This window comes from Geotrypetes seraphini, chromosome 17, assembly GCF_902459505.1.
Source record: "Geotrypetes seraphini chromosome 17, aGeoSer1.1, whole genome shotgun sequence".
In the NCBI taxonomy this organism is placed as follows: domain Eukaryota; kingdom Metazoa; phylum Chordata; class Amphibia; order Gymnophiona; family Dermophiidae; genus Geotrypetes; species Geotrypetes seraphini.
Genome location: NC_047100.1, coordinates 3,179,799 through 3,195,374, shown reverse-complemented (window position 1 = coordinate 3,195,374; position 15,576 = coordinate 3,179,799). Strand labels below are relative to the sequence as shown.

At 42.5% G+C, this 15,576-nt stretch overlaps 1 protein-coding gene across 8 annotated transcripts in view; it reads right to left on the bottom strand.

The window, feature by feature from the left end:
* The window catches only part of GRIP2 (glutamate receptor interacting protein 2), a 223,587-nt gene that overhangs the window by 47,182 nt on the left and 160,829 nt on the right, over positions 1-15,576 (bottom strand). For 4 of the 8 annotated variants that reach the window (XR_004537330.1, XM_033925935.1, XM_033925930.1 and 1 more), the window contains exons 2-3: positions 3,716-3,884; positions 2,584-2,664 (exon numbers count right to left, since the gene is read on the bottom strand). Coding sequence is in view for 7 of the 8 variants with exons in the window: in XM_033925935.1 (XP_033781826.1) it covers positions 2,584-2,664; positions 3,716-3,884 (250 nt within the window). In the remaining variant the exon portion in view is untranslated. The remainder of the gene's footprint in view (positions 1-2,583; positions 2,665-3,715; positions 3,885-15,576) is intronic. The other 4 variants (XM_033925931.1, XM_033925934.1, XM_033925932.1 and 1 more) reach the window with 1 other exon arrangement.

Here is a 15,576-nt window from a genome sequence, read left to right as displayed (position 1 = left end):
GAATATATCAGTCCCATGCTGAGGTATCATTTAGCCTTGACAAGCATTTAAAAATAAATCTGTTGATGTGTGTGATCTGCCCTAAGGCTCCATGAATAAACTTTGTGCAATAGAGGGAGTTACGGAAAAGAGCAGGAGGGATGAGTAGAGTAGGAAATCCTCAACTACACTACATACCAACTAGTCTTGGGGTCCCCAGGACTAAAGTAGAACCTACACAAACATTAAAGGCCTGATTCTCTATAGGACGCCAATCTTGGTGGACGCCTACGAAGCAGCCGCCGATCACATGTCAATCACGCATTGGCATCCTACAGAGAATTGCGTCTACAACGCTGAACAGACACCTTAAATGAAGGCCTACATTCAAGATGTCTGTCTTGCGCCTATGGAGACATGTAGGGGTGCTTAAGCACGCCCAAGGCCACTTCCAGGCAAAACCACACCCATGCCCCGCCTTGGCCATGCTTAAGCGTCCATACATGTCTCTGTTGATGTGCTACAATTGTTTTTAAAAACGTGCGTCCCAATTGGTTGCCAGACAGTGGTAGAACGCCTACCGCTGCCTGCAATCAGGATGCGTGTTTTGAGAATCAGGCCCTAAGAGCGCAGGAACCGGAACCAATTCCCAGTGTGTTCCTTCATTAAGCAAAACTTGAGTTCTCCAAAGTACACCTGACAAATGGGAAGTAAGTCTTCACCGCAAACAAAAATCTAGAAGTCTTAAGATGGGGATAGGGGCCGGAAAAAAAAAAAAAAAGTCTATAAGTGTTTAGCATAAAAAAAAGGAAAACAATGTGTCTAAGTCACCACAATACACCTCTAGAAGCTACACAAGCTCAAACAGAAGGGTCTTTGCGTTTCTATAAATGGAAACTAGATGGAGGGAGAAGTGGCAAAATTTCATAATTCAAGTCCAAATGAGAAAAAAAATACATCAGACAGTTTCCCCGAGGGAAAAGTCCATAAACCATTGCATCTGTCCTCTCGCTAGAGGAGAGTGCAACCCTGGAGGCCCTACATCAAAGGAAACCTCAAGGTGTTTAAATTAGAGAGAAAACAGAAAATGGCAAACCTGAGCAGCCAAGTAACATAAAGGGTCCTGGTGGATACGGAGAGGCAGAACTCAACACATAAGCTAGAAGGAAATAGATTAAAAAAACCCATAAAAACCAAGCCAAAAAGAACTGGTGGACGCCAGTGGTCGAGTTGAAATAAAACCATTTGTGAAGTGCACAAATTACATTCAAGTCCACAGGAAGCAAAGTCCTTGGATCTGACCCTTCCCCCACCAATGGAGGTCACTAGTGGACACCTTCCTCTGCTCTCTTCCCCCCACCCCATTGAGGTCACTAGGTGGATACTTTCCTCTGTTGTCTTCCCTAAAGTCAGAAGGAAATTCTCCTGTCAAATCTGGCAGGTCAGTCTGTCCTCCATGCTAGGAAGAGTCAGTTAAGGAATAGGGAACTGGATGTGCCATCTTGATTCAGAACAACAAAACCCAAATAGCACCAAGAGATTCTACAAAGGAATGAAGCAGCATAACAAAAGAAGATTGTGGGACAGAAGATCGGATGTACCTGTTTGTAGTTTAATAAGCATCCAAATAACTTAGGTCCCCTTTTATGAAGACGAATTAGGCTTTTTTTTTTAATCAGTGGCCACGGCGGTATTCAAATGTAAACCGCCTAGAACTCCTTGGGTATGGCGGTATACAAAAATAAAGTTATTATTATTATTATTAGGTCTGACGCTCATAGGAAATCTGAGTGTTAGAGCTTTTACCGTTGTGGCAGGTGATAAAAGAAGCCTAACATGGCTTCATAAAGGGGGGAGGTGTTAAAAACAATCCACAAAGGGTGTATACCAGGGGTGTCAAATGTCGGTCCTCGAGGGCCGCAACCCAGTCGAGTTTTCAGGATTTCCTCAATGAATATGCATGAGATCTATTAGCATACAATGAAAGCAGTGCATGCAAATAGATCTCATGCATATTCATTGGGGAAATCCTGAAAACCCAACTGGATCGCGGCCCTCGAGGACCGACATTGGAGACCCCTGGTATATACAGTCAAATACAAAAACGTTAAAGTCACAAAAAATCCAAGTAGTTAAGAGGCTCCAAGACTCCAATGACCCATGTTGGGTCATTTTTATTGTAAACATTATTCGATTTCTATCCTGTGGGTCACTTGTATACACCCTCTGCAAATAGATTTTAAGATGATTGGTTTTAAGTTATTTGGACGCTTATTAAACTACAAACGGGTACATCCGATCTTCTGTCCCACAATCTTTTTGTTCTTTTGCTCCATCTTGATTCAGGCCAAAGGCCTACATCACATTTTCCATGTTTGTCTTCAACACCTATGAAAACTGTACACCAATTCGCGAAATACCAGGAGAACACATTCAACAGGATGGGTCTGCACTGCTACATCGCTTTTCATGCAGTTACGAAAGAAATTTTAGCAAAACCCATAATCTAAGGTTCTATTAGATCACCGTGTTTCTCCGAGACAACCCCAGAGCCTGCATTTCTTAAAAGCACAAAAAAGCAAAGCCACCCTCAGCTTCACATACCTGGAATACTTTGTCTTCTGGAGACCAGGGTGGTATCGTTTCCTCCCAAATCTTTGCTCCCCTTTGAGTAAGGGCTGTCATCTGTAAACACAAAAAGAGAACCAACCCCTGAGAACTTGGCCACTTCCAGTTCAATCGTCTTTATTATGGAAACCAATGGATGATAATAAGACATGACATGATTTGTATTTCGGCCGCTAAGGCCTGCAGTCAGGAGTCTAAATGCTAAGCTGGTTTCACATATCGGTTCTGTGTCAGAACTAAAGTTAAATCTTTAACAACTGGGAATGTTGTGGATGATAAATCCGAAAGCTGACACGTATACAGCAACCGTTCAGTAGTGCTCGCAATCAAAAAAGGTTTCCATAATAAAGACGATTGAACTCGAACTTGCCATCCAGTTTGTCTCCACCGCTGCACACGATACTGGGCCAGAAACACGCCTTGGCTTTCTCACCATTCTCACAGTTCTCATGAACCTGCACAACTAATTTTATGTTTAATCATTTCTTATTACTATACATATCAGGAATACCATCTTGGCATTTGCAATACTAAAATCTTTCAAAGATACAATAAGAGTAAAATAGCTACAAAATTTAAGTAGAAAATTAGTTTAAAGCGTTAAAGAGAGAATCTTTTCTCCTTTGGGAATATCATCTCCATAAGCTTATGAAATATTAAGGGAACCTTTTACTTAGGTGCATGCAACCCCTCCCCCCCCGATAGTTCACCCCCCACAACCCTCCCGGACTCCCCTAACTAGGAATTGTTGGTTGGCAGGTCTGCTTCCGCTGCAATGGTGGGTCTGCCTCTTCCCGGTGCATCATGGGATGCATCAGGGAGGGGCCTAAGGGCCTGATTGGCCCAGGCGCTTAAGGCCCTTCCTGTAGGAGGGGCCTTAGGCACCTGGCCAACCAGAATCTTAGGCCCAAATCCCAGTGCATTTATTTATTTTAAAAATTTCTATCCTGCTTATTAACTAAGCGGGTAACAGTTAATATATACATAAAAGTATATAATGCATTATCCAGTAAAAACATCAAGAAAAATTATCAGCTTATCTTCAATTGATATAGGGATGCTCTATTAGTTTCTAATATTTAATTGATCAAGGAAGAAAGAATCTCACACACAGAGGTCTTCAGTAGTTTCTTAAAAGCTTTGACATCTGTGCAAACTCTTAATGTCCCTTTCATTGAGTTCCAAAGTCTTGGACCCGTCACTGATACAGCAATCCCTCTGGTCTTCTTATAGTGTACTTCCCGATTCCTTTCCTCAATTAATCTCGAAAGTTGATTCTGACCATAAATTTCGATTTGGAGAATATCTTTTCAAAATTTGAATCAAGTTATTCCACGTTTGCAAAGACAATACAACTCATACAATCATACTTATATACTGCTAATGCTATCAAGTTCAAACAGTTCAGAGAAACCAAAGAGAACTAACTTGGGAATTATAGCACACAGATTTAGAAGAACAATTTCAGCATAATATAAATCTCAAAATGGTAGTTTTTCAATTTTCTCCTAAAGAAGAAATAATTGTGAGAATTAAGAAAACAAGAGCAAAAAATCTTCCAGTTCTTTGGAGCTTGAAAAGCAAAACGTTGCAAGGTTGGGAGGAATCCAGGGTGGTGGCGCTTCCCCATCCTCTTCCCTCCCCCCCCTTGCCTTGCGCATGCTCCTTCCATTCCCCCCGTACTTCTTTAACTTCGTCAGCCCAAGCGGCATCTTCAACATGCTGTCCGAACTGGCCTTAGCTCTCTCTCTGATGGAGCGGAGGCCAGTGCAAGCTGCTTCTGACGCCTGCAAAGAGTTGGAGAAGTGGGGAAAGGAAGGTGTGTGCGTGGTGGGGAAGGACCAGGTGAGATGATGACATCCGGGGCAATCTGCTCCCCCCCCCACATTTATTACATCACTGGTTATAATGGCCTCTATTCTCAGCATATCATATTCAGGCACAGATATTCAACAATAAATTACTGGTTTTCCCTCCTTTTTGTTTGTTCCTTATTTGCTCTTTACATATTGCACTTCTTTCCCCTTTTCCTCTCGTTCCAGTTAGTCTAAATCTTATTGTCTGTTTATGTCTTACGTCTTTATGTCCGTTGAGTTAGTTCTTGCCCCTTTTTTTATGTTTTTATTTATTTATTGCTCTAAACTTGCTATTTTTAAAACCGCTTTGAATTTGGATAAGGTGGGATATCAAATTTTAATAAACCTTGAAACCTTGACTATTGTGTACCGGGATCCTCAGACTGTTGCTGGTGTAGCATAACACCTTGCGGCTGCAATCCTCATTAGTCCCATGTAAAACTTGACCTCTTCTTTTGGCTTTATACTAGTCATTTAAATTTATTATTATTCATCTAAAAGTTTAATTGTTTGAATTAATTATAAAATGAATATCACTCGTCCCCCCTTGCCGATGCGTTTCTTATGCTTACACGGGCCTAATGAGGATTGCAAGGTGTTATGCTACACCAGCGGCAATTCAAGGATCCCGGTACACACAATAGTTTATTGTTGAATTTCTAGCTGAATTTCTGCGTCTGAATATAATACTATATTCTCAGCGACAGCAGTAAAACTTCAAATGGGATAAAAGATATTCAGGGCAATTTCCAGATAAGATCTTATATAGAATACAGAAAAATTTTGAATAAAATTCTTGCCTTCTTAGGCAACCAATAAAGACCTCTTCCATTAGTATTTTGTTAAGGAGAAAACCCAGCAGATGGGGTCTCCATGGGAGGACATGAAGGAGTTGCAGTTGAATCAAGGGGATGTCCCATATCTTAGGGATCTCTCTCTTCCTCTACCAAGAACAAAGACCAAAAGTGCCCTTAAGTTAGGACTTTGAAAGCTGTTCTAGGAGGTGAAATACGCTGATCGACATAGATAGATGCCCAAAAAGAATTAACTCTTGCTTCAGTGTAACAGTTTTATATTTACTGACTTAATAAAGTCATGGCAGCCAAACGCAGTTTAGCCTTGTTACTATAATTCATGTTTATAGAAAACAATTTAAGACCTAATGATTACTCTCCAGTTTTAATCGACCTCTTGGTACACACGTCTCTTGGCTGAATGACAGTCTTGTCACTGACTCTGTGGATAAACCTCAAGCGGAGTTCCTCATCTCATGGGCAAACGGGCCCTCGCTGAAGCGATGGCATCTCTGGGAGCTATAATGATCTGATGTGAAGTGGATTTGACACCAAGCCTTCAGGTTTCAGTCTCTCCTAACCTAGCTGTCTTCCAGTTCTATCGCCCAAAGGGCCCTTGTTCGAGTCATTGTTGGAAGTTCTGTCAAATAAAGGTTCTCCATGTCATGATTTTACTTCAAGTTCAATTTATTTAATATACCGCAAATATAAAACTCGGGAAGGGGGGGAAGGAGGATATGTACGTACAATAATATTTTATGAATTCGAGTGCTTTTTATTCTGTTAACTGTATGATAATATGTTGCACTTTGTCTTGGCTTTAAAAATGAATAAAGATTTAACAACAACAAAAAAACCAGGGTTGAAGTTTAAGTGGTTTACAAACTAGTATAAAAGAAGGGTAAAGAAACAAACTAATACCAGTACAAGGTCAAAATCAAGCAACATCAAATAAGAACATGAGGAAAGAACGAGAGTTTATATACAACAAAATCTGACGTGTGGAAAAGGATAAAACAAGTCCCTATTTATCTTGGTTTATTATTTATTTGTATTTTTCTTAATCTGCTCTGTCAGATTCCAAACAAAAGGCCTCTGAGAAGTAATAAGTTTTCAGTTGTGCCTTGGATCTTGAAAACGAACTTTCATTGCAGATGTAGTTCCAAAGTATAGGAGCCATGACCGAGAAAGAAAAGTTCCAGTGAGCATCAAGAAATAACGGTCTAAGTCAGGGATGTCCAACCTGCGGCCCAAGGGCCGCATGTGGCCCCATGAAGTATTTTGTGCGGCCCCGGTTGAGGGCGATGCAGTGTTTTCCTCTGCTGCCCCCGGGTGTTTACCGTCTTGCCGGCTCCCTCCTCTGTCTTACTGCAGCATTTGTGCGGCCCCAGAAACATTTTTTTTTGGCCAATGCGGCCCAGGGAAGTCAAAAGGTTGGACACCCCTGGTCTAAATGATGGGACAGTTCACAGTTGTTGCGAAGATTGGAGGAGGGCTCTCTTGGGTGAATTATAAAGGAAGGCCACTGGAAAGTATCTGATAGAAAAGAACATTGTATTTGAAAGGAATACGATAAGCAATGCTTATAATAAAAATGTACCACAAAAACATATATTGCTGAATGTCATTCACTTTAGTTTCTAAAAACTCGTGGCCCAACTCCTGCTTCTTTTCTGTTGATCCTTGGGGAGGGGAAGGATTTAAGCTCAAGAATAATCTTAGGAGGTACCTTGAACTTGTGGGCACACATTCCTGCCCTCTTATCTGCTCCATTCCTTCCCTACCCACCAAACACCAGTTAACCTGAGCTCAAGAAGAACCTGCCAGTGCTGATGCCATGAACAGAGCGTGCAGAGATTGAATGGACGACACGTCACTGCTGCCAGCTTTGTGAATTCTATGTGAAATGCATAAAGGAGTATTTCATGTGTGTTATCTGGGTTATTTTGATTTGACCATTATGCCTGTCACACGGTCAGCTTTGCGGAGAAAGGGAAAATTTAACCCATTTGACATATCTTGGAATCGTCTTCTGGGACCATAATGGGGGGGGTGGGGGTAACCACACCCACCCAATTCACTGTCATAGGAGATGCTTCATATTCAACCTGAAATAAGGAATTTTGTTTGCAAGACAACTCTTCGCCAATCAATCTGAAATATGTCTAGTAACCTCTCCCACCTCATTTACCCTCTCTAAACAAATGCCATTTCAAAAGTGGTTTCACAAACTCAAAATGGAAGTCTGTATCTCATATTGAAAAGTTACCTAGCAAATGACCTAAAGTAAGGTGAAAAATGTGTTGTAAATTAAAAGATTAAAGCAGATTAAAGCCATGTGGCAGATGAACAAGCATCTCTTAATGCTCTGGGGGCTATTAATCACAGTGGTGAGCAGATGTAAATCTTACACAAGGTAAGCTATTCATTTACAGAAGTCGCTCCTGGGTTTCTCTATAATTAAATGATAACGAATCAAATGGATAATGTAAGACATTTAGGGTTCAAGGGAATATGCTGATCTGTCCTCTCTGAAAGGGAAAGAGGGAGGGGGAGATGTTATTTTTTGCAAATATATGCTGCCAGCTCCTATTAGCTCCGATGACACCACACGTTAAAGACATTCTAATTACTATATTAAGTAAAACTTGCCTGCAATGGATTGATCTCATGTGGTGCCTTGGGTCTGAACCAGCCCTGACCTTGAGCCTGGCATAAAAGCTGCTTTACCTTTAAGGAGCCAAGCTACGATGGATAACATCCCTTGCCTCTGGACTAGAGAATGACACGGGTACAAATTTGTCCCCATTCCTGTAAGCTTTACCTTAACCGCAGAAGCCTTGAACATTTATGATTTTAAAATGTTTGAGGCTTGAGCAGATGAGGACAGAGCTTGCAGGAATGGGGCAGGGGCAGGAAACTCGCTGGGGCAGGAAAATGAGCTTCTGCAGGGACAGGGAAAAATTTGTTCTGGTGTCATCCTCTACTCTGGACCAGAATGCTAGGAATGATAAAGAAGGGGATCATGAACAGATCAGAGAAGGTTATCATGCCGCTGTACCGGGCCATGGTACGCCCTCACCTGGAGTACTGTGTCCAGCACTGGTCGCCGTACCTGAAGAAGGACACGGTACTACTCGAAAGGGTCCAGAGAAGAACGACTAAGATGGTTAAGGGGCTGGAGGAGCTGCCGTACAGCGAAAGATTAGAGAAACTGGGCCTCTTCTCTCTCGAACAGAGGAGATTGAGAGGGGATATGATCGAAACATTCAAGGTGCTGAAGGGGATAGACTTACAAGGACAGGTTGTTCACCTTCTTCAAGGTAGGGAGAACGAGAGGGGATAAATTCCGTACAAACGTAAGGAAGTTTTTCTTCACCCAGAGAGTGGTGGAAAACTGGAACGCTCTCCCGGAGGCTGCCATAGGGGAAAACACCCTCCAGGGATTCAAGACAAAGTTAGACAAGTTCCAGCTGAACAAGAACGTGCGCTGGTAGGGCTAGTCTCAGTTAGGGTGCTGGTCTTAGACCAGAGGGCCGCCGCGTGACCACTGGTCTGACTCAGCAGTAGCAATTCTTATGTTCTTATGCTTCATCAGAGAGAAGAGTTTCAGGTCCTTCAAAGACTATATCAGACTACATCCTTGATAACAAGTGGATCAGCTCTAGTTGTGCTATTTATAAGGGTCCCACCTGCTCGTGCAAACATGAATAGAAACAGCAAGGTAGGTTTCCAGTGCCTCACACATCCTTTACTGGTAACACAGGTTGCCACATTAGAATCATCATAGTAAAAGGGTTAACACCCCCCCCCCTTACTCCTTGGTGAATTCAGCACAAAAAAAGTTAAAATTTCTAAAAATACTTAAACCAAACAATATACAATGTCTTAGTAATACCTCTCTGTCTTCATAGGTGTAGACTACCAACCATGTTAAGGCCCAATCGGACTCTTCCTCCTCGATCCTTGCAGCTAGGCGTGATCATTCTCCGCTGCCACCCCCTTTTCCCCTCCGTGACTAACTGATATTCTAGGATCTACTGTCTTGGTATCGCAGGTTTACTATATAGGTTCAAAACATTTTGCAGGCTTCTGGTTTCTCTCCAAGTACTTGGGTCTGGAGAGTTTGTGTTACTGAGGTGCCAGACTTTCTATGTTGTGAACGTCACCAGTTAGGGTATAAATTGCGTACCCCAGTGCTGTTGTGGGTAGGTAGATTTGCGACCTGGGGGAAGGATGGGAGATGGAAGAATAAAATCTCCCCTAGGTGCCTATACCCTTGGATGGGCTCTGATTAACAGGATTAGTGCAGTAAACACAGTGTTGAAAGGAAATAAGGAATCTTTTATTTCTGTTCCAAAATCTGTCCTCGTTGTGCTTCATGCTGAAGAATTTAATAGGCCTTATATAAACTAATCTGCTTCAGCCCCATAGTATTTTATTTTTAATAACATTCTTCTAATCTGATCAACAGATAGCTCAAAGCATAGAACAGATACACACACTAATCTGTCACATGAGCTCCTATTAAAATCACCACCGTCTTTAAAAAGGAAAATTCTTTGGGGAAAGCAATTAGAGGCTGGACAGAAACATAGAAACATGACGGCAGTTAAAGGCCAAATGGCCCATCCAGTCTGCCCATCCACGTACCTATCCCAGGCCCTCTTGAATTCAGACACAGTCTGTCTCCACCACCTCTTCCTGGAGACTGTTCCATGCATCTACCACCCTTTCCATAAAAAAAGTATTTCCTCAGATTACTCCGGAGCCTGTCACCCCTTAACTTCATCCTATGCCCTCTCATTGCAGAGTTTCATTTAAAATGAAAGAGACTCGACTCATGCGCATACATTACGTAGGTATTTAAACGTCTCCACTTGTTATAAATGTACTTCCATGAGGTATCTTCTCCACCACTAGGCTAATAATTTTTTTGCATATTGTATTTAAACGTCTCTATCATATCTCCCCTCTCCCGTCTTTCCTCCAAAGTATAGAGATTGAGATCTTTAAGTCTGTCCCCATACGCCTTATCACGAAGACCACACACCATTTTAGTAGCCTTCCTCTGGACCGACTCTATCCTTTTTTTATCTTTCTGAAGGTGCAGCCTCCAGAATTGTACACAACATTCTAAATGAGGTCTCACCAGAGTCTTCAATACCTCTCCCTATGCAACCTAGAATCCTTCTAGCTTTCGCCTTCACCTTTTCAACCTGTTTGGCCACCTTAAGATCATCGCATACAATCCCACCCAAATCCCACTCTTCCATCGTGTACATAAGTTCCTGTCCTCTTACAGCACACTGAACAGGCTATTCCTGGATTTTCCAACACTTCTAAACTGCCCCAGTGTGACTGCTGCATCCCTGTCCAGTTAAGTGTCAGAAAGGAGCTGGAAGATACGTAGTAAAAGCAACATTTGATGCTGGTAACCATATACCTCACTAGAGAGAGAAAGAGAAAAGCTTAAAACGCTGAATATCCAGGTCTAACAGAGCCCATGGCTTTAAAACTGCTGACCATCGTGGTTAAGCGTCATAGTCCATATCAGGGAGAGAGATGAAGCACTGTTTATTATCTATTTAAAAGATTTCTTTTTACAAAAAGAGAAACAAATAGAGCGATTCCTTCATATCAGCCATTATTTACGGCACTCAACAAAATATCGATACAAGAACATTCATAATCCAGGATAGACATTTATTGAAATACTTCTACAAATAATGTCGTTTTTAAGAGTTTCTTAAACTTCTGAAAATCTAGAAGAGCTCGAAAAGGAGGACATTTCTGGAGATCCGGTAACCCTAATTAAACCCCAGGGAAAGTTAATCCTTCGGCCTACTGGAGTAAGTCCGGCCCCGGTTTACACCCAGCTCCAACCAAGGCTTCTTTTTGTGTGCCCTGGTCGCAGGTACCTGACCCAAAGAACTAGCTTGTGCCCTAAGACTATGTGGGAGACCAGGGTTACGAACTCGTATATCTCCAGAATTATACGGGTCACATCAGTTCACCATACAATGAGTTTCTAAAATATAAAGGAACTCCAAGTCTTAACAGATTCATCATTTATAAATGCACTTGAAGCTCCCTGGCATTAACCAAAAAAGGGCAACGAGTAAGAAACTTCAACTTTCTATCATGTCAGTTGTCAAAACAAAAAGAAAAACTGTGGAACTGATGACGAAGAGATACCCAGTAAATGAATTGTGGGCCGTGTTTCGGTCGAAGAGAGATCTTCTTCCGGGGTCCTAGGTAAATGTACAAGATAGAAAACGGTAAAAGAGGACAAGGATGGGACTCATGCAAAAGCCATATGTTGTCAGTTGTCAGACACCCTATATTATGAGCACAGCAGTTACCAAAAGACAGTAAACCAAATCACGTATGCAGCGTGGGCCTAGGCTGGAGTTCCAACCACAGTGCTGCATTCTCAGACAGCATTTTAAAGTTTGTGACTGACCGATAACCCAAGGAAATTAATCAGCAACTTGCAAACAGAAAGGAGATTGGAAGTAGCTAATCGTGGGGTTTATTTTGCTGTACTGAAATAGAAATCTTCACCGCTAAGCTACATAAAATTCCATAAATCAACCTTGAAGACACTTGGCTATGTTGTAAACTCACAATCATTATTAATTATTTCTAGAGCACTACCAGATGTACACAGCACTGCACATAGTCACGAAGGAGACAGTCCCTGCTCGAAAGAGCTCACAATCTAATCAAAGGAGGATGCCAGGGAAGGGGTTATGGTTAGTGAGGGATGATTAAACTGCTGGCTGGGGTGATGAGCAGAGGGAGAGGCAATCTTGAAAATCTTGCAGTCTAGTTTTGAACATGGGAAGGGCCTGTAGGCCTAGAGGATTGGGTCCCTTTTATGTGGATTACAAAGTTGAATTTTTTACATCAGTCTTTTATTTTGTTTGTGGATATTCAGTTAAGAGACAAGTTTTCCGAAACCTCTCCAATTCTTTAAAAAAGGGACTAAAAGTCCGTCTCAAAGCTCAGTCTAGTAGTTATGCGGTCAAATCCTGCGTTGCTCCTTGTGACCTTGGCCAAGTCACTCAATCCTCCATTGCCCCAGGTATGTCAGATAAGATTGTGAGCCCACTGGGACAGATAGGGAAAGTGCTGGAGTGCCCGATGGTAAACCGCTTAGATAAAATCATATAAACATTTAAATGATTCAAACACCTTTGCCCTTTGATTTTATTTTTATAGGTGTTTGATTCACAGAACAGTCTGAATATCTGCTACTCGCCTGCACCTCACTATTAAAACACAGAAGAAAAAAAATCATCTACTTTTTTTCTCTGGGAGAGAGGAAATTACCCTGAAAAAGTGCAAAGCCTGTGAAGGCAGATAACACAGGAGAAAAATTAGGACTTTAACAACGCCTGATTTTTTTTCCCTTGCTCTGCTACAGGAGGAAATGTGGATTCAGACAGATTAGTGGAAAGAGGCCTGTGCCATTTTGGCTTTGACGATTTATGCTTTTATATACAGGATTAAGAACTGCCTGTCTCGTGCTAGAATACAGTCTAAGAGCAAACATCATTCAACGAGGAGCAAATGAAAAGAAACCTGGAAATGAGGTGACAGCTGCAGGACTCGGCTTCAGATATTGCTCCATTGTCAAGTCGGGAACAGAGGAAATCGGCTCCTAGATGAAAGGGGAAGTGAGGCTGTGGGGATGCTGCTATCCTCATCATCGACTGGACACAAGAGCAGGTCTGGCAGCGACGTGGGCTCTTGCTAGAGATTGACACGGGAACTAAATTTTCCCATCCTGTCCCTGCCCCATTGCTGCAAACTCTGTCCTCATCTGCACAAGCCTCGAACGCTTTCAAATCCTAAGTGTTCGAGGCTTGTGCGGTTACGGCAGCGCTTACGGGAATGGGGCGGGGACAGCGACCAAACTCGCAGGGGCGGCATGGGAAAATTGGTCCCCATGTCATTCTGAAGTTCTTGCTTTGTTACTCCTAATTCTATAGCATAATTCTTGAAATTATTTAATTTAATTACAGTTAAGTTTACTTTTACTCACCGGCCCCGGCAGCCGCACCTGGACCGAGCAGAGGAAGGGAGGCGTGGGAGCGCACTCCGCCCCTTCCCCCACGTTCCACCGCCGAGCCAGTTAAAAGGCTCAGCGGCAACGCGCAGGACAAGGTTTCCTTATTTAATTTAATTACAGTTAAGTTTTCTTTTACTCACTGGCCCCGCAAATCATCATCCTTGGACTTTAGGAACGATCTTAACACAATACAACGACCCAGAGCCGCAAAAGAGGCTAGACCCGCCTCCCATAGCCAGAAAGGACCAACCTTCAAGACCTATTTTCCACACAACAGGGAACACAATCACCCCTTGCCAGCACCCTGAACCAGCACAAGACCACATCCCCAATCACCAAAATGAAGTTATCCCAGAAAGCACACACTCATGCCACCCTACTAATAATCCTCCTCATTACCAGTTGGAAAGTAAGAGCAAACAACCTACCCACTCTTCCCACAAGCTCCTATGCAACCAACAGCCAGAACCTCAACAGGAGACCCCTCACAACAGAAAACTCGAACCAACACCCAAGCACTCAATACCCTATCACCATAACATGGAGAAGAAGACCTGCACACCACAAAACCAAAACCCAACATCACCCCAAAACTCTCATCTACCCTGAAACGGAACACAATCAGCAAACAGACATCGCTTCCATAAACTGTGCATATGTAAACATCAGAGCCATAGGACCCAAAACGGACCATATAAAAAACTGGATAACAACAGAAAACCTAGACTGTCTCTTCCTCACAGAAACCTGGCTGACCTCAGACACAGACCCTAGAATAACCGAGGTATGCCCTCAGGGATACAAAATATCAGTGACATGCAGAGAAAAAAAAAGAGGAGGAGGTCTAGCAATAATAACCAAGGATTCCCTTACCCTAAACATACTAGAAAAAACATCCACCCCACAAATGGACTTTCTCGCCTGCCATCTCACAAGCACTACTCTAAATAACTCATTAAACTGCATGCTCTGCTATATAACACCAGGAAACTGGACCACAGCGAGACCGGAATTTGAAAACTTCATTTACCAAAACTCCTTAACTGCGGAATACAACCTTATCCTAGGAGACCTTAACCTTCACCTAGATGACCCAACTTCCACACCAGCAAAAAACTGTCTATCCTTCCTCAATGCCCTGTCATTCCAAATCCTAAACCCACAAACCACACATGAAAAAGGTCATCAACTGGACATTGCAGCGTTCATGACGTATCAACGATCAACCCCAGTAATTCAAACCCCCAAAGGTACCTGGTCCCCATCGCTTTGGTCAGACCACTTCACCTACAACTTCAAAATCAACTGGAACAGGACCAAAACCACATCTCAACCTAACATAAAAAGAACATACACCTCACGCAAATATATCGAACCAACCACCTTCTGGTCAAAAGTAGATGAATCACTCCAAGACCAAGACCCCAAAAACTTCATCTCTCACTGGAAACATATGTCCACCAACATCCTAGATGAACTAACCCCACTACAAACCAAAACCAAAACCAACAGAAGATCAGACCCATGGTTTGACAATGAACTGCTCCAACTCAAGAGACAATGTAGAAGATTAGAAAGAAAATGGAGAAAAACAAACCTAGAACAAACAAAAACTGCTTGGAAAAACATCAACAAACAATATAAACAACTACTAAAAGACAAAAGGAAAACTCATTACTCAAATCTAATAGGCACAGAATTCCAAGACACCAAAAAACTTTTCCAAATCTTAAAAGATCTGACAGACACCAAACCCTACACAACCACAAACAATACCCCACCCCCATCAGCTACCCTCCTAGCTGATCACTTCAAGAACAAAATTATCAATGCCAGAGCCACCCTCGATTCTACCCCATCCCTCCTAAGCATAATCACAACTCACCCCACAGAAAAAGATTCAACCGCAGCAGACAGATCTTGGTCTCAATTCACCAACATACAATGGCCTGATTTCAATAACCTCTACAAAAAATACAGCCACGCCTCCTGTGACTACAACCACTGCCCCTCATACCTCCTCACCACCTCCAGTGTAAAATTCCGAACACTACTTCTACAATGGATTCAATCCACGCTCACGGATGGCATTTTCCCCACTGCACTCAGCAAAATCATCATCACTCCAATCCAAAAAGATCCAAAAGGACCACCAGACCAACCCTCCAACTTCAGACCTATTGCCTCAATACCGCTATACGTCAAACTTACAGAAGGCCTAGTGGCCAAACAACTCACT